General features: G+C 51.9%; 1 protein-coding gene across 4 annotated transcripts in view; it reads left to right on the plus strand.

The window, feature by feature from the left end:
- Positions 1-530: 530 nt before the first annotated feature.
- The window catches only part of Ptpn5 (protein tyrosine phosphatase non-receptor type 5), a 56,468-nt gene continuing 29,621 nt past the window's right edge, over positions 531-27,377 (plus strand). The window contains exons 1-3 of one of the 4 annotated variants that reach the window (XM_087211555.1): positions 611-873; positions 22,544-22,618; positions 24,952-25,064. In XM_087211555.1, coding sequence (XP_087067681.1) covers positions 24,998-25,064 — 67 coding nt within the window. In that variant the 5' untranslated portion in view covers positions 611-873; positions 22,544-22,618; positions 24,952-24,997. Of the gene's footprint in view, positions 874-12,763; positions 12,960-22,543; positions 22,619-24,951; positions 25,065-27,377 lie in introns of those variants that run through there. The other 3 variants (XM_013074660.3, XM_021263908.2, XM_087211557.1) reach the window with 3 other exon arrangements.

The raw sequence follows: 27,377 nt of genomic DNA on the forward strand, positions 1-27,377 counted from the left end.
GCTCCACTGGGTGGGGGAAGAGGTGTCCACTCGCTCTTGTCCCCCGGGGAGTGCACCGGGAGGGGCGGGAAAACGAACGCCTCTGCCGAGTGCGGAACGGGTGCTGGGCATCCCGCACCGTGCGCCCAGGAGCGCCCCGCGTGTGCAGGAGTCCGCATCTTAGGTCAGCGCCACACCTTGCAGGCGTCTGCACCCCTCTGCCCCTCCCCCCAGCTTGGACCCCTTTGTCTCGCGTGCCTCTACCCACGTCTGTATGCCTGTCTGTACAGATCCAGGTTCGGGGCGCTCGGCCCTGCTGCAGTCCCTCTGGCGGTCGCCGTAGCCGCGCAGCCCCGACCCGGGGCTCCCTGAAGGAGAAAATCATGAATGAAACGGATGCTGTGCTCCGACTCCCCCGCCCTCCCTGCCCCAGCCACCTTGGCGTGGGGCGGGGCCTGCCGGGACTCCTCTCCGAGTGGCTGCGGGTGGGGGGCGCCTGCGAGGAGATCCGAGGCCGAAGGTCTGCGATCCGCCCCCTCGGGCCCTGGGCGCCACCGGCGCGCCCCTGCCCCCACCCCGCCAGCCCCGCGGAGCCCTGCGCAGTTCCCGGGGGCGGGGCGGAGCCGGGGCTGGGGGTGCCGAGCCGACCCGGCGACTGCGCCGGCGACTCCGCAGCTGAAGCGTGCTCGGCCCGGCGATCTGGCGAGGGAGCGCGCACGGAGCGCGGGCCTGAGCAGCAGGCGGACGGACCGACGGCCGGACGCCCCCGCACACGCAGACGCACAGAGCTCGGCGCGGGCCCCGTCACACACAGGGACACACGCACCCTCGCGCGCGCACAGCTCCCGCCACCCTGCCTGCCCGCTCGCCGGCGCCCGGAGCCCGCTCTGGCCGGTAAGTGCGGCGCCCCCGTCGGCGCCTTTGTGTGCGGAGCCGGAAGGCGGGGGTTGCGGGGTCCCTCCCGGGGAGTCCGCGAAACTGAGACCTCCTCCAGCCCTCGGGACCGCGGAGCCGTCGCCCGCCCCCGCCACGCCCCCCATGGGGCTCCGGGCGCCCCCGGACTGGGGGAGGGGTTCCCGGCGTGGGGGAGGGGGCTTGGCGCGGGAGGGAGCGGCAGCCACTCCCCACGAAGCTCTTTCGCGGTTCCGGGAGGTATGAGGACGGTGGTCCAGGTCCGAGCCTCTGCGTACGAGGCTGGTGCGCGGCTCCTGGCTGCATCTTCTCTCTAGAGTCTGAACCCCTGGAGGGAGGCCGGAATCGCCGCTAGTCTGCTGGCTTCTAAACCCAGCTTCCTCACCGCTCCGCCTTCCTGACCCTTTAGCTTTAGCCACCCGCGTCCCACCCACTCCCAAAATAAAAGCCCAGCGCGTTTCCCTCCCCCAGCATATTGCATTTTCCTGGATGAGGCCCAGGCTCCTGCAAAACCCAGGGATTCCCATAAGAGCCTTGGGGGGCTTCCCTTATCAAGAATCACTGTCCTAAAGGGTCAGGACCAGCGGAACCGTGGGAACTCATTAACCCTTGCATTTTATAGACGGGGAAACTGAGGCCCGGTGAGGTGGTTTGACCAAGGTCATCTGAGAGTTAGTGGGTAAATCTACATTAGAATCCGGGGTCCTTGGCTTGCATAGTCATTTCCCTGCCCCCCCACACAAGTAGACCTTGTCCCCAAAGAAGCCCCCGAACCCCAAAATTTTCCTGAGTGTACCGTGGATCCTCCAGCCCTGCCCCCACTTGGAGCGGCAGGTGCCATTCTTTGCTGTCATCTAACTGTGTGAAAAAAGAAAACTGGCCTTTCGTTGCCTCCTCATCCAGCCTCAAAGGAGAGCTGTTTTGCAAGCTCTCCAGGTGTGGGGTTCAGTTTGGGAAACGGAGGCATCCCTGAACCAGAGATCAGATCCCAGAGTGTTAGTCCAAGCTTTTCTAGGAGCCATGGAGCCCAAGTGTCCTCAGTTGGACCAGGTGATGTGGCATTCAAGGACTCATCCTCTTCCCCCACTTTGACCTGACTCCATGGCCCCCCCACACTCTCCTACCCTGCCTCAGGGCCCAAGCAGGCCCTTTCCACGCCAGCCAGGCCTTTCATTTCTTTGTGGAAGTCCCCGAGTTAGGCTGCCTCCTCTTTCTCCTGGGTGTGTCAGGTGTGGCCTCTCGGTATTGCAGGCAAGCTTCCAGGGAATCTTGAGTTGCAGCCACGCCGGGCTTGGTGGTATCTCCCCACAAGGCTCCCTCAAGGGCAGCCAGGTGTCCCCAGAGCTGAGCCTGACGCCTGGTGCAGAGAGGGCTCCCCGAGAGGTGGGTTTGGGGACTGCAACCCCGGCTGGAGAGTGAATGGATGCAGTCGATCACCACCTTCTCAAGGAGACCATAGTTGGGACAGTTGGCAAGGAGAATTGTGCTCCACTTCCAGGAGCCTGGGGCTCTCAGGACTCAGGAGCTTCCTTCTGGCGGGGCCGGGGGAGCAGCTCAGCATGGAGCACAGCCAGGGTGGCCAAAGGCATCACTCCAGGGACTGCTGCTGACCCTGTAGCCCTCGTAGATGGTGTTGTCCTCTGGGAGGTGCCATTTCCACAAGCTTCATTATGGATGGTGACCCTGTTATTTGCCCTTCTGGGTCTTCTACCAGGCCCGGGCTCCTCCTCACAGGCTATAAGGTTTCGGTAAATGGGTATAACTTCTCTGCAATCTCAATTTCTCCATCAGAAAAATCCGATTATGGAGTTGGAGATTTTCAGGACTGAACTATTTATTGGGGGAGAGCACGTATTTATATAACTGTGATGGGCCTGGTTTTTTCTCCTTGTACTGTGTGGGAATAATTCCAGACTTAAAGAGATAACATATGTAGGCTACTAAGCACAGTGCCTGGGGCTTAGAAAAAGCTAGGAATTGGTAGCTATCAATGCCATTAAGGCCCCAGCTTTATGGATCTACCCTTCGCTTCTTCCCTTGTTCAGACCGTGCAAGGATGTGGGATTTTAGGTCCTCAAAGTCATCTCTCTCTCAAAACAATTCCTCTCCTACTGATATATTCCTGGGTTTAGTGCTCAGACAGTGTAAAACATCCATGAACCCTTCTGATATTTTGTACCTTAACACGAATGATCTTAAAAAATCTTAATCTAGTGTCAACACTCAAGAAGCAGAAGTGGCATGAGCAAAGGGCAGACAGGAGTGAGGACTTCCAGGATGTGTGCATAGCTGGAAAGAGTTCCTTGCAACTGGAGCCAAAGGGATGGGAGAATCATGGAAAGGAAGGCTGGGTAGGAGGGCAGAGGCAGTTGTTGGGGCCACTGAGTGCAAAGCTAGGGAGGTGGCCTTCAGCTTTTGAATAGGGGGAAGACACGGCCACACTTGCCATTAGGAAACTCAATCTGGCTGCCCAGGTGGAGCAGGGGGTGGAGGAAGAGAGCCTGCTGGCTAGGAGCCTAGGGAGGAGGCCAGGTGGTGGTCTAAGTGAAAGATAATGGGCGTCTGCAGTGGGGGTGATTGAATGGGTAGAAAAAAGGAGTAGATGCAAGAAGCCTCAGTGTCACCAGAACCAGAAACTGATTGGATGTGGGGTTGAATAGCTGAGGTTGCCATTCACAGAAAGCCCAGCGGGAGGGAGGTACCAAGCACTCCATACTGTCAGGCGTCAGTTCATTCATTCATCCATTCATTCATTCTCCATTTGCATATAAACATCCATTCTGAGCCAGGTTGTTGCAGGCTCTGGGGATGCATTGCTGGAAAAGATTAACTTCCTGCCTAAGCTCTACCAGGAGAGGCAGAAAACAAATCCTGAGCAAAGATGAAATATTTCAGGTGATGAATAGGGCTCTGGAGAAGAATAAGCAGAATGAGGGGTGACTGAGAGCAGGGGTGGAGAAAGATTTGCCTTTAGACAGAATTGGCTTTCAGGAAGTGATAGCAGAACAGAGCCCTTGAAGAAGGCCGAGGGAACAGTTTTCTAAGAAGAAGAAAACACAAATGCAAAGGCCCTGGGGTAAGAATCGCCCTGCAGGGTTTCAAGGAACCTCAGGCGCCGGAGAAAGGTGGGAGAGGGCCAGGGCTGATGAGTGGATGCCTAAAGGCTGAGAATGAGATGCTTCGTGGTGTTAATGAGTCCGGAGAGCCTGAGTTCCATTCTCCTTTATGCTTAGTGCTTAGCAAAACAGCTCTGACCGCAGGCAGTGGCTCACTGAGTAGTTGTTGATTGGATGAATGAATGTTGGAAGTGACCATATATGTACAAGGTTTCATTTCTTAGACTAATTTTTTGGTTTTTGTTACTGGGGATCGAACTCGGGACCTTGCGCTTGCAAGGCAGGTGCCAGAACCACTGAGCTAAATCCCTGGCCCTCTTAGACTAATATTAACCAGTAAATAAAGACATTCTGGCATAGTGAGGGCATAGTAGTCTGAAGTACAATCACAGTGATAACGCTTAGAGAACTCGAATATCTATGCTGTCATTTGAGTAAAAATTTTGAGTCAGATCTGCGTATTTTATTCAGTATGGCTTGATGTTATAAACACTGCTGTTGACTAAAACTAAATAATAAAACATGTGAAATGACTGTAGAACAATCAAAATGGTGACATTTGGGCAGGGGATGTGTAGACATTTCAAATTAGATGGCATCCCGTATCAGAAATGTAACCAGTTCACCAGGAAATACGTATGAACCAGCATTCTTGTCACTGGATTGGCATAGCCTTCTGGGTAGAAGTGTCCATTTTCTGTCTTGAACTTATGACTAAGTGTCCTGGGGTTAGGGTCTTCCCTTCTCCCAAACTCAGTTTCCCTGTCTCAGAGGTAGAGGGTCTGTTTCCAGGGCCCCTGAATGCCCACGCTCTTCCAGTCTGTGCCATCTGTGGGCCCTTGTTACGGTCTTTAAACAAGATAGTGGCCCAGTGAGGCACTCGGGTGGTTTGGTGGAGATGGGGTGTTCCCGTCAGCAGAAGCAGCCAGGTATTAGGTGAGACTTCACTAGGGCCACGTTGACATGTGGTCTCAGTCTTAGAGCCATAGGGTCTCTGAAGGTCTGTCACCTCCCAGAAACTGGAAACTGGGGTCATCCTAAGGGGAAGGCAAGAAACCAAAGACTTTTCATTTTTAAACAATGCTGTTACCAAAAGGTCTTCCCTTACCCTAAACTAGAATACTGTGGAAAATAAGATCTCTCCCGTTCTTCAGCATCCCCTCTGTATTGTGGGACGTAGGGATCCTGGCTGCCAGCGTCTACAAAGCTCAGAAATCCCCAGGCTGTTGAATTGAAAAAAAACTTTTCTCTCTGAGCTTACATCACCTGACACAAAAGTCACTCGCTTCCTATACCTCCTTGAAGCAACCATGACTCAGTTTTCCATAGCTGGGGTATGGCATATTGGGCTGAGAGGGAATCTCCTTGAGCTCGATTCAGGGGTCCCCCAGTTTCCAGATGTGGAACAGAGCAAGCACGATGGTGGGCATTGCTAGCTTCAGGCCCGTGTGGAGGGTCAGCCATCCATAGCCAAATCTGTAGGGTACCATGATGATAAAGACCCTAAATTGTCCTCCCTCTTTGTGGTGAGGTAGTTGGTTGTGTTCGGAAATGCCAAGCCTCACGTGTCTTTTTGAAGAGTCAACATAAAATGCCCTCCAGCCCCTGTCCACCTGTCTGGAAGCCACTCAGAAGGAATTCAGTGTGGTAGCAGGTAGCATGTGGACATCTAGAGTCAACTTCAGATTTTATAAGACTGACTATATATATTTCATCATCTGCCAAGAGTACCACCCGGTCTTTAAAAAACAAATTACAATTGTGAAAATAACACAGCCATACTCCATGCTAGAGAACAAGTGTGAAAGTAATCTTCTATGTCCCATTTTGACTTTTTCTCAAAGACCTGTTTAGTAATAGTTGAAATCAGCCATGTATTATATCCTACATCTTTCATTTAACTTTTTATCATAACTTCTGCTTTCATATATGGTCGTCATCTTATTCTTGATGGTTCTGACTTATGTTAACCATTTCTGTATTGTTGGACCTGGCCAGCACTGAGCATCTCCAAGAATATAGCTTTTCCATCACTTTTTCAAGGCATCTATTTTAAGCATCCTCAAAAGGATACAGCAGGAACAAGAGTAGGGAAAGAGGGTACAAGGAGAAACAGTTATCGAGTGGGGCAGATGCAGATTGATTTCATGGGTGCAAACAGTGTGGGTCGAGGCCCTGGAGCAGGCAGAGAATGAGGAGCACCAGAGCTGGAGCCTGGAGAAAGTGGAGATGGAGCAGCATCATGACAAGGGGCCAGGCTCACTTGGCCTGTCGCAAGTGTCTGTTTAAGCCCCTGCTCTTAACTCTTTTTGATATATGTACCTAGCAGTGGAATTGCTGGGTCCTATGGTAATTCCATGTTTAACATTCTGAGGAACCGTGGGGTGCTTTTTTAAAAAGGATTTTTGTCGGCCCCGCATTAAAAAGACCTCCAAGTAAAGACTTAGGAGTGAAGGGTCCAAGAGGAAGCCATTACTTTAAAGTAAATAAATAAATTTTGTGTGAGCCGCTCTGCATAGCCTGGGAGGCTTTAGGAGGAAAGACAGAACAGAATACAAATGAGTCCGACCTCCATTTCTGAAAAATTATTGTGATCTAGAGGCATTGTGGGTGGAAAACGAAAGCTCTCAGGAGAGATCTTAGTGGGTGGAATTCATTCATGCATGCAGGTATTTACTTCACCTGGCATCGTGGTAGACACAGGAACATCAGCAGTCTACAGGACTGGGGGATCCTGACCTCGAGGAGCTTACAGACATCTAAAAGGGGTTCCAGAAAAGCAGCCTGGCAACAGTGTTCCACGCTGATGTGTGTTCCTATAACGCTAGGCACTCACTTCTACTGAGTACTTTCTACATTATCTCAGTGTTCTTAACAGTTGAGTGTATTTTTATTATCTCAGTTGGCAAGTGGGGAAATGGGCTCAGCTTAAGGAACGTGCCAGGAACACACAGCAAGTTAATGGGCAGAGCCAGAAGTTGGAGCACTGGGATAGAGGAACATAAAAGAGGCACCTACCCAGGGTGGATGTCAGAGAAGGCTTCCTGAAGAAGAGGTCATGTGAGTTCTGTAGCGCACAATTTCAAAAAACGATTTTCCATAGCAGCAGCAGCAGCCAGCTCTACATCCAAACTCCCAGGAAGCCCGACCTCACCAAGACTCCATCTCAGAGAAAAATGGTCATCTTCATCCGGCGTGCTTCTGAGGACAGGATGGAGTGTTTGCTTTTCTTGCTGACATCTGCTGCTCCTTCTCCTTCCTTAATGGCCTCCTTACAATACCTGTGGTGCTGGGGGTACCTGAGAGGGACCTTCTGGGACCGCCCCACCCAGCCCTGTACAGATTCAAGCCAGTGGCTGCAGTGGGCTAAATACAGGCCTGGACATGGCAGTACCTTCTGTACCATGTCACTGACTGGCCAGAGCTCCCTCCTCCCTAAACAGATATAGCCAGTTTCTCTTTGCTCTTTAAGTCCCTCTATGGCTCTCCATGGCCTGCAGCAGTGATTTTCAGCTGAGCTCTTCTAGCCTTCAGGTAGGAGAGTCCTCCACTCTGAAAGCACCCTTTGTCCACCCTGTATGTTTGCCAGGGGACTCTTCAGTCATTGTGATAACCAAAGATGCACACATCTAATCTTAAGGTCTGTGTTATATGTAGTCAGGTGTACAGATCTGAAATGGTCCCTTCAGTAAGTTTTGACCACCGATCTTGTATAGCTGTCACCAAGATCGAGACACAGAGCTGTCCCAGCACCCCTTAATGTTCAGAGGTAACAGTTATTCCCGTTTCCGCGCTCATAAATGAGTTTTTTCTGTTCTTGGCTTTCATATAAGTAGTCATATAGTATGTGTTCTTCAGTGTCATAGTTTCTGAGATGGTACATACACACATGCACACATGCACACACACACACACATACACACGCCGCAAAGATGTACGCAGATTTCTAAATTGGCAGTGCCTTCCTTCTCCCTGAGGAAAAATGGCCTCTGAGTTAAAATCAGTGTTTAACCGTAAAGTGCAGAGCCCTCTGCCATAGAAGGAGAGTCGGTCTCCCGCCCAGCCTCCAGCTGCACTGAGGTGCGCACCGTGCCATGCACCATGCCCTTTCACTTCTCCTGGCTTCACCCCTGCAGTGTGCCCTGCCTGGATAGAGCTCCCCAGTGGGTGCCCCTACTTGTTCCTCAGGTCTCTTCCATGCAGCCTGCCAGGCCCTCCTTTCTCTCCTCCTAGGTACTCCCCTAAGACAGCCTCAGTTTACATTTAACGTGTCTCTGACTCTACCTACTGGACCAGAAGCTGGTAGCTAGCAAGGACTAGTCTCAGTTCCATATTCCAGCACAGAGCCTGATAGAAAAGGACATAAGATGATAGCAGGTTTTGCCTCAGGATTATCTCAAAGACAGCCTGAGTTTAGAACAACTATGCAAAATGTATCCCAGACCACTCTCTGGAGCTGGTAAAAGAAACATGGTCTGGGCTGGGGATTTAGCTCAATGGCACCATGCCTGCCTCTCAAGCACAAGGTCCTGAGTTTGATCCCTGGTACCAAAAAACAAAAAAAACATGGTCAAACAAATCTAATCTCTGACTACAGATGATAAAGGTAGCCTGAAACTTCCTGCCAGTGAGGCAGAGAGCTCCAACACCCCCCCCCCAAGCCCTGACCTGGCATCAGTGAGTGCAGAGCAGTGGAGGAGGAGATCAGAGTCAGTCGGGGAAAGTTGCCTAGAGGAGGTGAGTTCCAAGGGTTTTCAGAGAAAAGTATTGATGTTGAGCCTAGGAGTTAAGTAACGGGGAGAGTCCATAGAGAGTCTTCAAGCATGAGCTGTCATTGTGTGACCCTTGTACTGAGTCTCACGCAGCTGCCTTCCCTCCTCTTTCACTCCTTTCCACTCTTCCTCCTTTTTCTCCTACTTTGTCACACCTTGCCATCTCCCCTTCAAATCTGGGTGTATGGGAAAGAGCTGAAAGCACATTTCCCCACCTCCCATCTGTCCTCTGCACCGGGAGCCCTGTCATGGGGGTAGAGGAGGGAGCCCCTGCCATACCTTTCTCAGCATGGGCACCTTGCAGAAGTCGGTTATGGACGGAAGGGCCAGGGAGCAGCCCAAGTTGGGTGCAGTCAGTCTGTCACCAAGTCCCACACCGCCAAAGCACAGGGGGAAGAATCCAGCCATGGGCGAGGTCGGCATGCAGTAGACTCACAGAGGTGATTTCTGGGGGAGGCATGAGTTGAGGTGGCCTTGGAAGGGCGGGAGGCCACAGCTCGGAGGGGAGGAGCAGAGAGAACAGAAGAGAAAGCATGAGAAGTAGGACTGAGCGTGACTAGGGTGGGCGATTTTATGGCGGAGGAGGATCTGGTTCTTTTATGCACCCTTCCTGAGGGCTCTGGTCTGGCTCCAGGGGACCTGGGAAAAGCCCAGAGCTCTCTGAGGGGAGAGGAGTCATTAGTGCCAGGGAGGCCTTTCTCCCCCTCCAGCTACTCCTCCCGCATTGTTCTCTGTTCTCATTAGCTCCAGGAAGGCCGGGCAGAGCCTGCGGAAATAGGGAACAGACCTTTGTAGCTCATGGCACTGCCTGGTACAGAGAGCAAGAGTGTCTCCCATGCCAGGGTGACTTGGAGGGAGACCGGAAATGAAGCTTTGAGCCAGGTTAGCAGGAAGAGAGAGGAGCGTTTCTCCCTCAGGATTGCCTAACACGTGGTGTACGCATCACTCGTGTCCTCATCCTCACCATGACCCTGCAGCTCTCATTGCTTCCATGTTAGAGGAGAGGGAACCGAGGCTCAGAAAGGTTAAGAACTTGGCCCAAGCCCCCATGAGGAACGGGGCAGAATGCAGCATTTCAGCCCACGCTCTCTGCCTCTGACTCCATCCTCTTTCCAGAGTGCTGCAGTTTCCTTAAGATGTGCAGCCTCCGGATGGTCAGCCTGTCATGTTGGAGAGAACCCGTAATTCAGAACTTCCGTTGACTGCCAACCTGGGTCCCAAGTGTCCAGCTGCCTCCAGCACAAGGCAGTAAGAGAATCGACCATCCTGGGCCAGGACTGGGCCCTGTCCTGTCTTCACCACTGGGCACCTGAGGAGGACCAGAGTGACCCCTGACCTGCTCTCATGTTGGACCCTAGTCCTTCTCAGTGCTTTTTAACTCCTACCCAGTGGGATAATGATGTCTTCGTGGGCTGTCACAAGGATGTAAGGAAATAGGGTATTGGAAATCCTGTGGCACATAAGTATTCAGCTTCTACTTACCAAATTTGAATTCAGGAGGTCAGACTGTTCTCAACTGTGATTCCTGATCACACCTGGATTTCTTTTTCCTAGTTCATGCAATTCTCTCTCTTGACAAAAGACTCTCAGATCCGGGCCCGAGGATTTAGCTCAGTGGTGCCGCCACCTGCCTGGCAAGCCCAAGGTCCCGAGTTTGATCCCCGGTACCAAAAAAATAGACTCTCAGATCCAACTGATATTTCCAAACCCAGCCCTGCTTGGCCTCTCCCAAGCCCTGCTTCAGACTCAGTTTGTCTGACTCTTTCACCAAACCCTGAGTTGTCATCGTCCTTCCTGCTGGGTGGATGGAAATTAGAGCCCACGGCGGGATGGCAGGAACCAGGTCTCCTTAGCTGCAGGTGGAAGCAGACCTCGCTCCGGATGCCAGCTGCCCCCTAAGTGGATTCAAGCCCTGTGAGAAGCTCTGTAAGCGATGAGGCACAGAGCAGGTGCCAGGAGGGATGATCCTGGACAATCCACTGTGAGGCATAGACAGCACTGGCTGTGCAGGGGAAGGGACAGCATCAGAGAAGTTGGGGTGAAACCAGAGGCAGGTAGAGACCAGAAGCACAAAATAATGTTGGCTCAGGTGGCAGCCAACACCAGTGACGGCTAAATTCACTTCCAGGAGGAGCGGAGGAGAACTGCAAGAACAAGCGAGGCCTCAGTTGTAGAAGGCAGGGACTCTGCCTGCCAGGCCACAGGGCAGAAGGCCAGGTGCTGGGCTTGGCCCAGTGTCAGAGCCGCATGAGCAACACAGACTGAGTTAAAGCTCTTAGCTAACACCTAGCACTGTGTGCTATTGGCTAATGTTTACCTAGTGCACTGTGTGCTATTGGCTAACACTTACCTAGTGCACTGTGTGCTGTTGGCTAACACCTTACCACACTGTGTGCTATTGGCTAACACTTACCTAGCATGCTATGTTTTCTTCTAAGAGTTTTAGGCTTGCTCTTCACAGCAATATGATGAGTCAGGTATTAGTCTTGCTACTTTACAGGCACAGCAAGGTTGAGCAAAACTCTTGGCCTCCTCTAAGACTGGCAACATAACTCCTCATGCTCATACCTTGAAATCAGCCATGGTGGGTGCATGTACACCAGGGAAATTGGCAAGTGCCACAAATTAGGGCTTTTTTTTTGTACCAGGGATTGAACTCAGGACCTTGCACTTGTGAGGTAGGCACAGTGCCACTGAACTAAATCCCCCACCCAGGGGTTTTTTTTTTAGCCACATTCTAAAGCACAACCAAAGACCCATCCTGACTCTCCACGAACCTCATCTATGGGAAAGAAAGAGTTATAGCAACTGTGAAATAGGAAAAGCCTGACACAAGCTGATGATAACTGGTGTATTTAGCTTTCTGAGGCCATTCAAAACATGTTACATGCATCTCATGTAAAAACTTTGTGTGAACCAGGAATGATGACCTATAACCCCAGCTCTGAAGAGGCTCGAGCAAGAGGATTGCCGTGAGATTGAAACCACCGTGGGCTACATAATGAGTTCTACGCCAGCCTGGACTACACAGCAAGGCCCTATCTCAAAAACCAAAAGCAAAAAAACACTTTCCATGAGAATCAAAATTGATTTACTCTTCATACTGCTTACACAGTATTGTCCCTAATTCCCAGATGAAGAAACTGAGGCACAAGAAAGTCAGGTATTCTGCCCAACATCCGGATGCCAGTAGAGGAGCTTTGATTCATAGATGGTCCAGTACCAAAGGCCTCATGTTTACTTCTGTTGTGTTTTGTTTTTGTGGTTTTTTTGAGGGGGTGGTACTGCCTATGGCCTTCATTCTGAGCTACATTCCCAATCTTTTAAAAAAATTATTAGTACATGTTTATAGTACATAATGCTGGGCAGGGGATTTAGCTCAGTGGTGCTGCGCCTGCCTTGAAAGCACAAGGTCCTGAATTCAATCCCTGGTACCAAAAAAAACCACAACAGTACGTAATGGTTACATTCCTTGTGTGGCAGTTACATGTACATAACACACACTGAATTCCTTTTCTCATCCCCTTCCTCTGTCTCTTGACCTCCTTCCCATTTGCGAAAGGTCTGTCTCCCTACCTCCTATTAGCTATCTTTTATTTTGCTCTTTATTTATAATTGGGTCTCACTAAGTCATTAAGTTGCCCAGGCTGGGCTCAAACTTGTGATGCCCCTGCCTCAGCCTCCCAGAGTGCTGGGATCATAGGTGTGCACCCCCACACCTGGCTTGTGGAGTTTTTAATGAACCATTTGTAAGTGCTCAAACTCTAGCTCCTTTTTTTTTTTGAGAAATAGTTTTTGAACATCTGCCTGATGCCAGGCAATAGAGAGTAGGCATGGGAAGCAGGAAGGTCCCAGTCAGAGGCTCTCACCCTAGTGGTTTAGACAGAGCCTGAGCTCAGGCTTGAGGCAAACTGAATTTGAAGTCTGATTCTTCCATTTACCAAGTGTGTGACCTTGAACAGATGACTCAGTGTTCCCCAGTCCCCATCTGCAGACGTGTGGAAGGAGGACGATGACTGTTTCCCGCACCCGGTTGCAGTGAGAGACGAGTGATGTAATGCATGTGCCACGCTTGGCACAGGCCACAGCGCGCGCGCACACGCACACACGGGAAGCCGCAGCCATCGCAGACCACAGGCTGTGCTCAGGGGCTCGGAGTGCAGCGATTCCCCACGGAGAGGTGAGGAGGGGAAGGGATCGCCCAGCTCTGCCCCAGGAAGCCGGGGAGGGTTCTGCGGAGGAGGAGACGTTCGCACAGGGTCTTCCCGGGCAAGTGGGAGGCTCCCAGGTTTGATCGGGGAAGGAAAGCTTTTCCAGTGGAGAGGAAAGTATATTCCAAGGTGTTCTAGACGGGAGTGAATGACGACCGAAAGGAAATAGCGGAACACCCCCACAAGAGGTGTGATCGCGCCTTCACATTAGGATCGCCTGTTTTCTCCGTGTAAATGAAACTGTGTACCTGCTTGGGTGGGAGGTACAGAAAGGACAGAATGGAATGTTTTCAGGCTTGAAGAACAGGCTTAGAGCAGATGAACTTTGAACCTCAGTATCCTTCAGTTGTCCTTCGGGGTTCTGCTTGACCCTGCTTTATGATCAGATAGGTCCGCCTGCGGCATCGGATCATCACAGCTGAATGCAGCCTCCATCAGTAATTGGTGAATGAGGTCGGGAACTTTAAACCAGCTCCATGGAGCAAGGCCCGGTTTCCCCGATGCTGTGAGCGCCCTCTGCTGGTTTTCCTGCCGCACCACCATCTTCCTCAAACCTCGACGGCCCCAGAATTCAATGAAGGCAGACCTGCGAGGAAAGGCCCGTAAAGGTCATTCATTCAGCTGCCTGAGTTTTCATTCAGTGCTGCTAAGATTCATATCAGAGGAAATGACTGGCCCAGAGTCACACGGTAGCCTATGACCAGAGCCCAGAGTTGGCAGGTCCTCAGCCAGTGAGTGTACTTGTCCCTCAATTGGAGCCAGCTGCAGCCACCACACACTCCCCATGCAAGCCAGACGCCCAGGGCTGGCTCCCTAGGTTTCTGCTCCAGGGGAGAAACCTTCAGTCACGTCCAAGACAGACACCAGTCTCCCGCTCCTAGGGAGGACACAGCAGGGAGCTCTGGGCAGGGCGACGGGCATGGGAATCTCTGCTGGCCTACTGTGAGTTTAGCAGAATCACTTCACCCCTGAGCCTCGGTTTCTTCCTCTGCCAGGTGGGGCCCATCCCATACTACCTTATCCTCTCCTGATGAGGGACAGCTGCTGTCGGGTCCGCTCTCTTTCTGTTGGAAAGTTGGGAAGAGAGAGGTTGGGCGTATGGGAGGTGAGGGCATGTCTAACTACTAGCTGTGTGGCCCTAGGAAGGTCTCTTCACTTCTTGGAGTCTTCAGTTTGTCCTCTGGAAAGTGCAGGTAATGGTAGTACATTGCCCTTAAGGCCCTTACTATCTCAGTGCCTCGTCCATGTTGGGTGCCTAAGGGTTCATAGAGGTGGACACTGTCTCTGTTAATACATTGTCATTGTCATCTCTTCGTCAGGCGGGGTGCTGTGGAAGCTGTTCCTGAATAAGAGGCCCCAAGATGGCGTCTGCCCTCTTCCCAGCTTCCTTCCACCCTCTAAGTGCTTCTTCCTGTCCCTTTCCCTCCTCATCAGCCCACCAGGAGAGAAAGAGGACGTGGACTTTGAAAGAAAGTAGGAGTAGCCCCAGGAAGAGGTGGGGAGGGTCTGGGAGCCTGAGCTGGGACACAGTGAGGTTCTTGACCCTCCACGCCAAAGACGGAGTCAGGACAAAAACGTTGTGGCTTCAGCCATGAGCCCCTGACCCCTCTCGCCTCTCTCCATGCTCTCCCTGCTGCTCAGGCCCACCCGAGTTTGGAGGCCAAGGCCAGCAGGGAAGCTGGGTGTGTCTCTCCTGTGCCGCTCCCACCACACGAGAGTTCAGCAGGACAGGGCTCCTCATACCTCCTAGCAGCTCCAGCCCGGAGCCCAGGGAAAGCAGGAAATTCAGTTTATGCTGGGCCTTTGAGCCAATGCACAGGCACCTGCAGGCTGACAGCGCCTTCTTGCTGTCCCCAAGGAGGGTGCATGGTCCTCGGGACAACGAGGTGGCACTAGGAGGCCTGTGCCCTCTCAGGACAGTAGGTTCCTGGCTCTCTCCTGGGACATCTTCTGCTCGCTCACTGTCCCCACCAGCACCCTCTTGTGCCCCCTGATGTGCTTCCGTTGGTCATTGGCCCAGCTGCTAAGCACCTGGTGTTTCCCAGGCCCCAGCCTAGTCACTTCCTCCCTTCAACCCTATGTAGAAGGTGTCATCATCCATATTTGACAGATGAGAAGCATTTGAGTGGTAAAGACATTCTCCTAAGGGCCACACAGCTTGACTAAAGCAGAGTGAAAAATTTCCCCCCTGGCTCCCTGAGGAATTAAAGATTAAGCTGGAGCTTAAGGAGAGATGACCTGAGTGAAGGGTGTAGGAAAGACTGCTTCATGGTCCTGGGAGTGATGGGGAAGCAGTTACAGTCTGAAAGGCAGAGTGGCTAAAGAGGTGGCCCAGCACCGGGCCAGTCCCCTGGCAGCCCACACCAGGGACCCTCATTGCTTGTCTGAATTGCCACACCCACCTCCAGCTGGTCTTCCGGCTCCCAGGTCGAGAGTCCATTCTTGGTACCGGGAGATCTCACAGTCCTCACTATCAGCTGTGGACGAAATGTCCTGTGTGTTTTTTAAATGAAACTAAGCTGGGGTCAGAGCTCCCTGCCATCCTTGGCTGGCAGGTGATTCACCCTCCATCACTGCTGGTCCTGGGGAGAGTGCAGATACTCCAGCCTGAAGGGCGCCTCCAGGCTCTATACCCTGGCTGAGGTGTACCTGTGTGGGCCACAGCAGCCCCAGAGGCTAAGATCTGGCCCTCGCCGTGCACCTCAAAGCCATTCCCTGGTGGCCCTGCCATGATCCTCACAGCAGATGCCAATCGCAGAGTCTACTGGCTCTGTCACCTTCCGAGGCCTGGAGACTGACAGCCCCTCTCTGCCTCTCCCTGTGTCTTCCCAGCCTGGACACTCCGTCAAGGGGCTCCAGCTTCCTTGGGACCCAGAACCAAGAGGGACAGCTCCTAGGGCACGTGCACTTGGTGTAGTCAAACTTCTCCGAGGCAGATAGGGAGTGTCTGCCTTACCTCTCTGGACATAGGAGGGAGAAGGAAAACATCGCAGAGGATCACTGCTTCCAGGCTGAACTTGCCAGACTGAAGTTGACTCCATCCCTTGAGGGTGCCCTGCTTTTTCTCACATCTGGTCCATTCATGTGCCCATCTTCTTGCCCCAACACCCTCCTCCCAGAGCCATAGCTACTCACTCCCACTCCTTTTGCAATCCTGTGACTCCTCTGCCTCTATAGGGGCCTCAGCGGTGCTCACAGGCACCCTGCACACCTCCCACCAGACCTGCCACCCGCATCCCCCATGAGATGCTTATAGTTCACTGTGCTCCCAGGACCTCTCCATGGTGTCCGTACAGTAGACATTTAAAACAGGTGTTGCATAAATGAATGGTCCATTCCCTGAATCAGACTCACCTGAAAGATGGAAGGCCGTGTTCCCCATGCCTCTTAGGCTGGGCCTGTTCACCACCATTCGATCTTTCCTGGGTCTTAGCCAGGAATGGAAGGAAAATCATTCATGTAGGCACGTCCCAACCAGAGAACACTCAGACCCTGTGTTTGAGATCCGGAACACTCCAAGTTTACAGTCTGCTCAGACGTGGGGACAGATGGCTGGACAGTGGACAGCTGGTCCAGGAGGTAGGCAGCCTGGCAGGACGGAAATAGCAGTGAACTAGGCATTGGGAGTCCTGGGCTCAGAGCCTGTCTGTTCCCTTACTTTCCTGCATGCATTAGTCTGGGTTCTTTGGCTGCCAGCAACAGAAACTGACTAACCTAGGCCACAAAGATATTTATTAGAAGATTTAGAGGAATAGCACAGAAATGGAAGGTAGCTGAGCTTTGGCTTCAGGATCCTCCCTTTGGCACGGGGGAGGCAGGCACTAGGAGAGGAGAGAGGTACTCTCAACATGAAATCCAGATTTGGGGGATTACCTGGAAACAGTCGGTATACTGTGTGACCTCAGGCAAGTGACGGAACTTCCCTGGGGCTCAGGTTTTGCATCTCTGAGAAGCTGGCCTCTCCTCCCTTCACATCTCCAGTTGCTTTGTGCTAAGAAAACTTCCTCCCTGTGCCTCAGATGGCAGCTTTCCCCAACTGGTCACCTTGGGAGCAGAGTTTGAGGAAGCCAGGTGAGTGAGCATGCCTGCGGCTCCCTGCCACCCACCCACAGAGGAGGCCACATCTTCTCCGCCTGCATGTGTGTGGCACAAAAGCAGGTCCTCTGCCCTCTGCTGAACATGCTGAGGAGAACCTGGTGGCATTGTGGGTCACCATCTTCTCCAGATTGGGGAGCTGGAGTCTGCTGCCCAGAGTTCCCAAAGCTACCAGTGCTGGGACCCCACCACAGCCCTGCTTTTGACCTTTGATGTGTCCGTCAGCGTCTTCAGGCCCTGTGCTGAACACCCGGGATGCAGGGGGAGGGGAGGGGGGAGGGGTGCATAAATAGCCAACTACAGCGGCAGAACAAAGTGAAACAAGAAGCCGGGCCTGGTGGTGTGCACCTGTGATCCCAGCACTCGTGAGGCTGAGGCAGGAGGATCACCGAAAATTTGAGGCCTGGGCTACACAGTGAGTTCAGAGCCGGCCTGAATTACAAAGCAAGACCCTGTCTCAAAAAAAAAAAAAGTGAGACTAGAGAACCATGATCCAGGTGGCAGGAGGGGGAGACCCAGAGGAGGGAAAATTTGATTTCCTGAGAGATCAGGAAGCACTCCATGGGGGAGGTGGCGCCTGAGAGCCTTGGAGAATGAGTAAAATTTGGCAGATGTTGAAAAGGATCCTGCAGGTTAAGGAGCAGCATGAAGAAAGGCTTGGAAATAGGAATGGACAGGTTTGATTTCGCAAATGCAGATGTCTGGTGGGGTCGGAGCTTTGGGAGAGTAGCAAGGGCTCCATGGTGACCAGCAGGGTGTTCAGGGGCCCCTGAGGCATGGAGTCCAAGATAGAGGACGCATCTGCCTGCCAGGGACTCAGCCTCACTTCCAGAATCCTGGCTTCAGTATCTCACTTCCTCCTCGCCCCTTACCCACCTTGGAAGCAGCCTCAGGCCACCATACCCACCACACCAAACCTGTCACCTCTTTCTCTGCATGAGCGCTGGGCAGAGCTAGCACCCAAGGAGCCTCACAGCATTCCCCACCACCCTGCAGACAGATGGCGCTGCAGCCCTTCCCAGACAGGCCTCAGCCAGACACCCCATCCGGCCCACAGCAGCCTCAATGTGCCCCCCAGCCATGAGCTCTGGGAAGTTGGGGTGGGTGGTTTGTCTGGGTCTCCAGCTCCCAGCACTGGTAGAGTTTGTGTCACGGACACAAAGAAATGAAGGAGGACATTCAAGCTACAAAAGGCTGAGAGTCTGACCACCTTATTTTATAGGTGAGGACTCGAGTCCAAGGGAAGGAAAAGGTCTCCCAAAGCCATAAGCTTGTTGGGAGTGTGATGTGAAAAAAGTAGCTTGATTTGTAACAGCACACTATTCACAGTAGCCAAAAAGCTGAAAAACCCAGACGTCCATCAGCTGGTGAATGAACAAAGACAGTGTCCTCTCCGTACTGTGGAAAATTATTCAGCCATTGAAAAGGAAGTACAGGGCTGGGGATTTAGCTCAGTGGTTCCAGTGCCTGTCTCGAAAGCGCAAGGTCCCAATTTCAAACCCCAGTACCAAAAAAAAAAGTACAGTACTGATACATGGTATCAGCTTGGGTGAACATAGACAACATTATGCTAACTGAAAGAAACCAGATATAAAAGGCTACATGTTGCATGATTCCATTTGTATGAAATAGCCCCAGTAGGCAAGTCCATAGAGACAGGAAACAAATCAGCATTTGCCAGGGGTTGGGAAGGAGAGGAAAATGGGAGTGGCTTCTGAGTTAGGTGTATGCAATTTCCTCTTGAGGTGATAAACGTTTTCTAGAACTAGATGATAGTGGTGGTTGTACAACATTATAATGTGTTAAATGCTACCAAATTGTATGTTTAAAATGAGGACTCTTATGCTGTCTGAATTTTGTCACAATTTAAAAATGAGAATAGGGTGGGACTAGATCAGATGCCACCAACTGAGTCTAATGTCCTCTTCCTGTTACCGACCTGCTCCAGCCCAGGAGAGGTGTGGGGAGTCCGTGCTACCTCTTGGTGCAGGGAAGCTGTGCAGACAGGTGAAAGAGGGTCCCCCGCACCCCCAGGAGACAGGGTTCCTGACTAGGCAGCTGCTTGCTCTCAGGCCTCGAGGCCCCATCTGCTTCCCCATCCCACTGACCAGCCTACTTCCCGTTCGTGCTTCTCAGATCTCCAGCCCTTGCTCTTACCATTTGTACTGCTCAAGGACTCTTGTGCTTGTATCCTACCATCCACTTGGAAACATCCTTTGAAAACCACCGCAGGGGACTTCCTTCCCCCGTCCCTCTCCGCAAACTGGGTTGACCCTCTGCGTGTGTAGACAGCGAAGGAAGTGCCAGGGTGAAATCACTGTCTCCTCTGAAAGACCAGAGCCTGTGAGAGGGCCCTGGCTCTTCCACCCTGTGTTCCTCGGGTGGCTCTGGGCCTTGCTTGCTGGAGGCCCTCGCCAGTGCTTGTTGAATGAGTCCCTTCATCTGTGGGGCTCTCTGGTTCTAAGGGCAACCGTAGAGGACCAGCCCTGTGAGTCGCTGCCTGATGACAAGGGCCATTTTTCTGCTCCTGTTGCCTGGCTGATAGAAGTGGAGGAGGAGGAAGAAAGGGAAGGAGCCTACAGCAATCCATTACATGCAGCTATTTCTGCGCCTGGCGGGCAGGGAGGAGGGCAGTGCCTGAGACTGGGCTTCTCTGTGCAGCTTGAATGGGCCTCTCTCCTCTCTGGAAATCTAGCTAAACCCTCCCCTGAACAGCCTAGATGTGCAGCTTTCGGCCGGGCACCTGGAATTGCTCACTCACAGGGCAGAGCAGCAGGCTCTTGCTCCATTTTCCTCTGCAGCCGAGAGGTGCTACTCTTTCTGCTTTTCTGCTTATGAAATTAGTCATTTTCTAGGAAGCTTATTTATAGAGTCCTCAGCACACACACAGCGCTGAGCTATTCTGAACTCGGCTGGGGGCCTGGGAGGCTTAAGATGTGAAAGCAGGTGTGAGTCACACGTGAGTCCCCTCCCGGGGTATCTGGACACTTTGCTTACCTTTGTGCCCCCCACCATTATGGGCTGCCCCCCTGAGGTCAGGAAAGCAAGCGCACAATTGGGAAGCTGGGGAGGCAGGTAGAAGCTCTTGAGCCCAGTCCCTGTGGCCACCAAAGTGAGACCCACTTTCTGTGCCTCAGTTTCCCCGGTGTGAAATGGGAAGCCTTCTAGTGATCCTCAAAGCAGCACCTGTGGGGGAAGTTTCCAAGTGGCTTTGCAAAGATCTGTGCACAAATAGCTCAAATGAGGGCTGTGTTTGAGGCTGCTTGTGTTTCTCCAGCATGTTGAGGCAACATTCACTTATTGCACAAGTATTTATCTATTTATTGAACATCCTACTGAGAGCCGGGTACTGTGCTAGGCTTTGAAGATACAATGGTAAATAAAACAAAGACGGCAGCCCTTGACCACATGGAGCCTGTAGTCCAGTGGCTGAGACTGATGTCAGTCAGGCAATGGTATAAATTAAAATGGAATTCCCAGCCATATCAAGGGCTATGAGTAAAACGTGCTGGGAAGCCAAGCTAGAGGTGCCCTGCAGGCAGAGAGGGGAGCAGGTTCAAGGGCACTGTGAAGAAAAGAGCCTGTCCAGAGTTGCTGGAATGCAGAGGTGAAGAGAGAGAGACTTAGGTAAAGTTAGAGGGATAAACGGGCCCAGTCCGTGCAACAGCTAGTGAACTACATCCAAGGGTTTCTCTCTTTGTTCTAAGTAAATTAGGATGCAATGAAAATATATTTTCAGTGAATTTTGTGTGATAAATTTTAGTTTGAAGGGATGGACTACCTCAAGCCGGCTTCTTCCAGTTGTGCGGGTTGTAAACTGTATGACCTATGTAAACCATCCGCATTGGAGCCGGGTGAAGAATGTTTCAGCATCCAGCCTAAATGGGTGCCAGAGACCATGAAATAGAGAGAGCCCTGACAGGCACCTCCCCTAGACGTAATATCCCTCTCTCTTCAGGAAAGCTGGGCTCTGGGATTTGGGATTCTCAGAGATTCTTCCAAGTGGAATGAGGAAAAAATAAAACAATTCCATTGAGAGCAGAAGACAGGAGAGGGAGAAGAGTCACCCTTAACCTGGCCTGTCTGCCCTTAATTATTTAAAATCTGTGGTTGGGCCTGAAGTAGGCTCAGGACCAGTAGAGAGGAAGGACTGCAAGGCAGGGGGCCAGAGAGGCCACTGGCCTGCTGGGCTGCTTACAGATGCTGCACCAGGGTATCCCTGGGAAAGATGCTTTGGGTTGCCAGTTTCAGAATGCAGTGCCCCTCTCTCTCTCTCCCTCTCTCTCTCTCTCTCTCTCTCCCTCCCTCCCTCCCTCTCTCTCTCTCTCTCTCCCACTTCACTAAAATGTGGGGATTTTTTGGAAGCCTCCCAGGGTCCGTGCAGCCTTCCCCACAGGGCACCACACAGCTGTGATTGGGCACCAGCAGCCCAAGCACCAGGCCCTCAGAATGCATCATGAACTGCAGGGAGAAGAGGTGATGGGCCCAGCCAGGTTTGTGTGTCCAGCTTTGGCTCAGCCAGCAACTGCCAAGGGTCAGAGACATGAAGAGCAGGCAGGGCCATTTCGGCTCACGTCTGCATTGCAGACCCTTGCCAAAGTTGGGGACCCCTGTGGGCACCATGGCTGCCCTTGGGGAGCAGCGGCTCCATAAAAGAGAAAAACTGGACCCTAGGACTAGAAAGAAGGCTTTCTTATTTCAAAAAGAGAATATGTAGAAGATGCAAAATGCAGAAGATGCAAAATGCAGGTCAGGAATTTAGTTCAGTGGCACCACACCTGCCTTACAAGTCCAGGGTCCTGAGTTCCATCCCCAGTACCAAAAAAAAAGAAGAAGGTGCAGAATGCATAATTACTACTGTTCCTGGCTATTTCTGGAGAAGAGGTCTACATGCTACTTCCCGTTGCCTGAGGCACGGGGCACTGGCACATCTTGGGCACTTGGACACAAGACTGTGTCCTGCCCAGACCCCTCTTGCTGTTCATCCATGGTTCAAAATGACATAACTAGGAGGCAGAATGCACAGCAGTCAGAGCCTGAGCCTGGAGTACTAGATTATAATTTCAAACCCAGTTCCAATGAGCTGTGTGACCGTAGGCAGATTACTTAAGCTCTCTGAGCCTATTTAATCCCTGGTTCATGGGGTCATGATGAGGACTCAGTATGCTGTACAGTGTGGTAAAGTTTGTAAAGTGCTTTGCACATTCTGAGCCCTCCTTCCATGGTAAAGAGGTCCATGGTGGTGGTGATGATTTTATAGGGAAGATACCTATAATTCTCCGCTCCCACCTTGCAGCTCGACCCTTGACAGGTTAGCATTTTCTTCAGGCCCCCCCCAGTGAGGCAGGGTTACCCAAAGGGCCCCCGAGTGCATGAGAAGAAGGCCTTAACTCTTTGCTCGGGATATTGTCTTGATCCAGCTCAACAGCCTCCCCTCACATTTTCCCTCCTGCTGCAGGAGAGAGAGAGAACTGTGCCGCTGATGACTCCGCAGGAGGGGCCCCGGACATGTGCTGCAGTGAGAGGCTGTCGGGTGAGTCTTCCCAGTGCCCCAGTGCCCCTGAGCTCCCAGGGGACACTGGGGCTAGAGGAGAGCCTGACAGGCTGTCCACTTCCTGGAGGAACAATGCAGCTGCTCCAAGGTCATCATTTCTATGGAAATATGTTTTTCTGATCCCTGATGTCTTTCTGTCCTCTTATCATTGGGAGCCACTCTAGACCCATGTGGAGGAAGAGCAGGCAGCCCAGAGCATTCTGGGAAGTGCGGGCAAGAGGGAAGCTTGGCGGCCCAGGGCCGATAGGGACAAGGCCACTGGCTGGCAGTGTAGGGGACAGACCTCAAGGGGTAAGGGGGACACAAATCACATGAATGGAGCCTAAACCAGAAGGGCAGGGGATGCTGTGCAGAGCCACCCCCAGCACTGCCAAGAGCCCTGCTCACTGAGAACCTGCTGCTGCTGGAGACTCCGGGTGTCCACACTGGTGGGATCTGGCTGTCTGAACCCCCGGCCGTGGCGGTCACCATGGAGACATGAGTGAGGCTCCTGCCCAGGGCGGGCAGCGCATTCTGTTAGTTGCAGACCACATACCCAGGCCATGATGGACAGCCTCAGAAGGAACAAAGGGAAAGGGAAAGGGACTAAGATGAGATTTTAATTTTTCTCTTTTTATAAATGTTACCATTTTTTCATAAAAAATGTCCATTGTAGCAATATTAGAAAATACAGATGAGTGAAAAGGAAAGAAAAATCACTGTGTTCCTATAGCTTAGCATACATTTTTAAATCTTTGGTCCCAAACATTTGGTTAAACAATAGCCCTTTGAATTCTAACCTTGGAAGTCTCAAACCTATCGCTTGTCAGATCTTTGTGATTGGTAAATCATATGACGGTCCACGTGACACTCTTTTAGATAGACATAGAAAACAAGCTGTAAGGGGGAGACATTTCACAGTAAGCAGGTATTTACTCACACTAGTGTTAACACCTGCTTCCTGATGAAACACCTCAGACATCGTGAGCCCTTTGGTGCAGTTCCCCCATTGCCCAGTAGGGGCGCCACGACTCATTTGGACAGCCTGTCCAGCTGCTCTGGACTGAGCACATCTACAGGAGTCGTCGCCATGGAGATCAGAAACATCTGGCTGGAAGAGAAGAATTCTCAGAAGGGATATGAGAGCTGTCTGAACATCTGAAAGGCTGTTGTATGAAGGGGGCAGATCTGTTGTTCGTATCTTAGGCTGATGACGCCAGCCCAGTACCTAGACGTGAAAGAGGCCCATTAGCCCACAGGATGTGTGACTTTCTGACTGTAAAAGTGGTCCAGTCATGGAACTTAATGATTCCAGAGGGGGAAAAAATGAGTGTTTCATCACTGGAGGCATTCAAGAATTGGGAAGATAGACATTGGAGAGGAAATTTCCACAGTGGGTGGGAGTCTAGATGACATCAAAAGTCCCTTTCAACTCTGAAACAGTTCTGTGAGTCAGAGATGAGTCATAGAATTCGGAGATGATTCTACAAGCAGGGACGGCCCCACTGGCTAGGGAAAAAATCCATGGAAAGTAGGACATGATGTATAGGAGTCCAGGGAGTAGCATGGGGTGGAGGAAAGAACATGGGGTTTGGCATCTGAGTCTGGCTGTTCTGCTTACAGCTGTGTGTTCATAGACAAATCACTTAACCTTTATGAACCTCCAGTCCTTCATCTGTAAATTGAAACAAAAGCAGCATAAATACTTCTTACAAAGGTCCTGAGGGAATAAAAAAAATAATCACTCAGTCATTCATCAAATACTTACTTATTGAGCACCTGCTATGTCTCAGGTACTATGGTAGGAGCCAGGGACTTAGTGGTGAATAAAACATAGTCCCTTCCTTAATAAAGGTTCGTGGACAAGTTCTGCTTTGAGCCACTTCTGAAAAATGGGATGAAACCACAACAGAGAGATAACAATAAGAAGCACAATGTGTTTAATTCTCTCTCCTGTTCCTCCCCCGAAGCCAGCAAACAATGTAGAATGGAAGCAGAGCATTAGTCATCTCCATTGAAGCTGGCACCTTGCCTTCCTTATACAATACCTCCAGGAAGCTAGAATGATTGCTACCCCCATCTTACAGATGAGACCAGCAAGGCCTGGGGAGGCTGGGCTTCCTATCCGAGATTACATAACTGGTTTTGGCAGAGGAGAGATTCAATCCAGGCAGTCTGCCTCCAGAGCCTGAGTGTACCTCTTCTACCTTCGCTGTCCCCATGGAACTACTGTTGTCTTCTGGTGCCCTGTGGACTGAGACAGAAAGAAGGAGTTTGGAGGAGGTAGACAATCTCACTGTGCCTGTCCCTTTCTGTTTCCTTCCTTTGCGAAGCCTTCTCTGCCAGAGGCCAAGGAAGATGTGTGCCCTCTAGATTCCCATGATGCCATCCCAGTATGGGCTTGCAGTCATTTTTTGTCCTCCATGGGACTGTGAGCCCTTTGAAGGCAAGTACCTCTCTGTTATCATATCCTGCATGTCCAGTACCTGTTCACTCATTTCTTCATTCATTCACTATTGAGCACCTAAATGTGCTGGGCAGTACTGTAAGCCCTGGAGATTCAACACTAACCTCATTGAGAAAAAACTCCCACCCTCACGGGACAGTATTTTATGTGCTGGGTAAGAGCAGGGACCCCAGACCCAGGCTTTGTTCCACCACTACCACTGGGGTGCTCCTAGGCCACCCATCTACAAAATGGCAAGAATAATCACTGCGCTGTAGGATTGTTGGAGGATTCAGTGAATTAATAAAGAGCTTCAAACTGGGCTTGGCATGTAGCAAGTGCTATATAGGCATTTGCTATTAAAGGAACCATAGGCAATACATAAAATAAGATAGTCGAGCAAATAGTGCTAAGCGTTGTAGAGAAAATTAAGAAGGGGCTGGGAAAGACTGGGAGGTAGTTCGGCACTGTAAGTATGTGGACCTGAGCCTGGTGTGGAGTAGGCTGCTGCCAGTGTTTGTCAGCCAGAGCCACTGACCTGAACCGCCTCCTGGACATAAAAGGAATGGAATTGTGTAGGCCAGGGGAGGTGAAGTGCTGAGCCTTTGTAAAGAGCCCATGGACACTGCAAGCAGTTGCATAAGGGAGGTGTAAAAATACAGCCCCTGAGTCCTCTCTTCCCCTCCCCGCTGCCTTTCCCACTGGGTAAGATGCAGGCAGAGTGAGGGCCAGCCATGCCTGGGTGACTCATTCATTCCCACACACACCTCCGGGCAGGACAACATGGCCAGGACTCCCAGTCATGGTCACCCAGACCTGAGCCAGCCTCAGGTGGGTCACAGTCCTCTCAGATTGAGCTTTCCAGAGTGAAAACATCCTCAGGCACCGCAGCACCCCCAGGCAGCTCACAGCCTCCCAGAGCAGGTGCACTGGCTCACACACATGCACGTACCCACACAGTCACCAGGCACGTAGCCTGCCTCTGTCTCACGGGGCCCTGTGGGGGCAGACACACACTTCCAAAGGACACGCACCTGCAGGTCTCCTTCCTTTTGCACGCTCAGCTCTCTCAGCACCACTCCTCCATCCTTCTGCTTCCACCATGCTTGCTTCCTGGACGTGGACAGACTCGCTGGTGCTCTCCTTCCCTCCTTAGGTCTCTCCCTCTTCCCTTCCCCCGTTACAGCACCCCCACCTCACATGCATGCACAGAAGCTGGGATTCTCTGTCCTCGTCCCAGGCCTTTAGTCACACACACTCCCAGGTCCTGTTGCAGGCACTTGGTGTATATGCACTGCCTTCTCCACCCCTTGCACACACACAGTTCTCTCTTCCTCACGTATGCGCTCATTTTCAGTCACCCTCCTTTGCTCCTCTTTCACTCTACCTTACTTCTTGCTCACTTACTTGCTCACTGTCACCCAAACACATTGGTATATTCAAACTCACTCCCCCTCGTCTGTGTGTAGGTTTTCACCTTTGCAAGAAAGCAAGCAACTCTTGTGCCCTCTGCTCCCCCACCCCCGTGGCCAGCATCAGCCTGGGACCCAGCCTGAGATACAGGGAGGCGGTAAATAGCACTAGGCGCCGCTGATGACCAGGACATGGAATAGAGCCATGTCGCCAAGTCTTGCCTTCAGTGTCTCCAGCAGGCAGATTCATGGGCAGGCAGCACCCAACATTTACAAGGACCAGGGCTCAGCCACAAATGAAGACTCTGTGGTAAACTACCCCCTGCTCAGTCCTGCCATGCAGAGGCCCCTGCATGCATGCATGTGGATACGTCAGTCTGTATTTAGGCGTAGTCTACAACCCGAGCTAGTGGCTGCCCTTTGGCTCCCTCTCAAATACAAGTGTACCAACACAGGATACAGTGTACCCTTGCTCAGAAGGATTTTCCTGGGACAAGACCAATGAGGGCATCAGGCCATTTGGCTGGGGAATTCTGGAGTCCTGGTAGCCAGAGCATGGCCTGGAAAGGGCATGAATGCTAGGGAGACATTGAATCTAGATGGGGATACCTCCTTGTAGGAGGCCTTGTGGAAATCTCACCCCGTAGGGAGTGGCAGGACCAGAGGAGGGGAGTGCAGGGCTCAGGTCAAAGGAAAACACTGAATTTTTTGGGGGGGGGGGGACTAGGGATCGAACTTGGGTCCTTGCACTTGTGCAGCAGGCAGCAAAACCACTGAGCTAAATCCCCGGCCCCAACAACACTGATCTTAAGAGTAGAGGATTCCCAGAGTCCCCTTACAGCTGGCAGCTGGCTGCAGTCATGCTGTCCCTGCCACCCTGAATTTTAAATGTGTCACAGTC

The sequence above is a fragment of the Heterocephalus glaber genome, unplaced genomic scaffold (assembly GCF_053883595.1).
Source record: "Heterocephalus glaber isolate CG9 unplaced genomic scaffold, H.glaber_assembly_v1.0 deba00001428, whole genome shotgun sequence".
NCBI lineage: Eukaryota > Metazoa > Chordata > Mammalia > Rodentia > Bathyergidae > Heterocephalus > Heterocephalus glaber.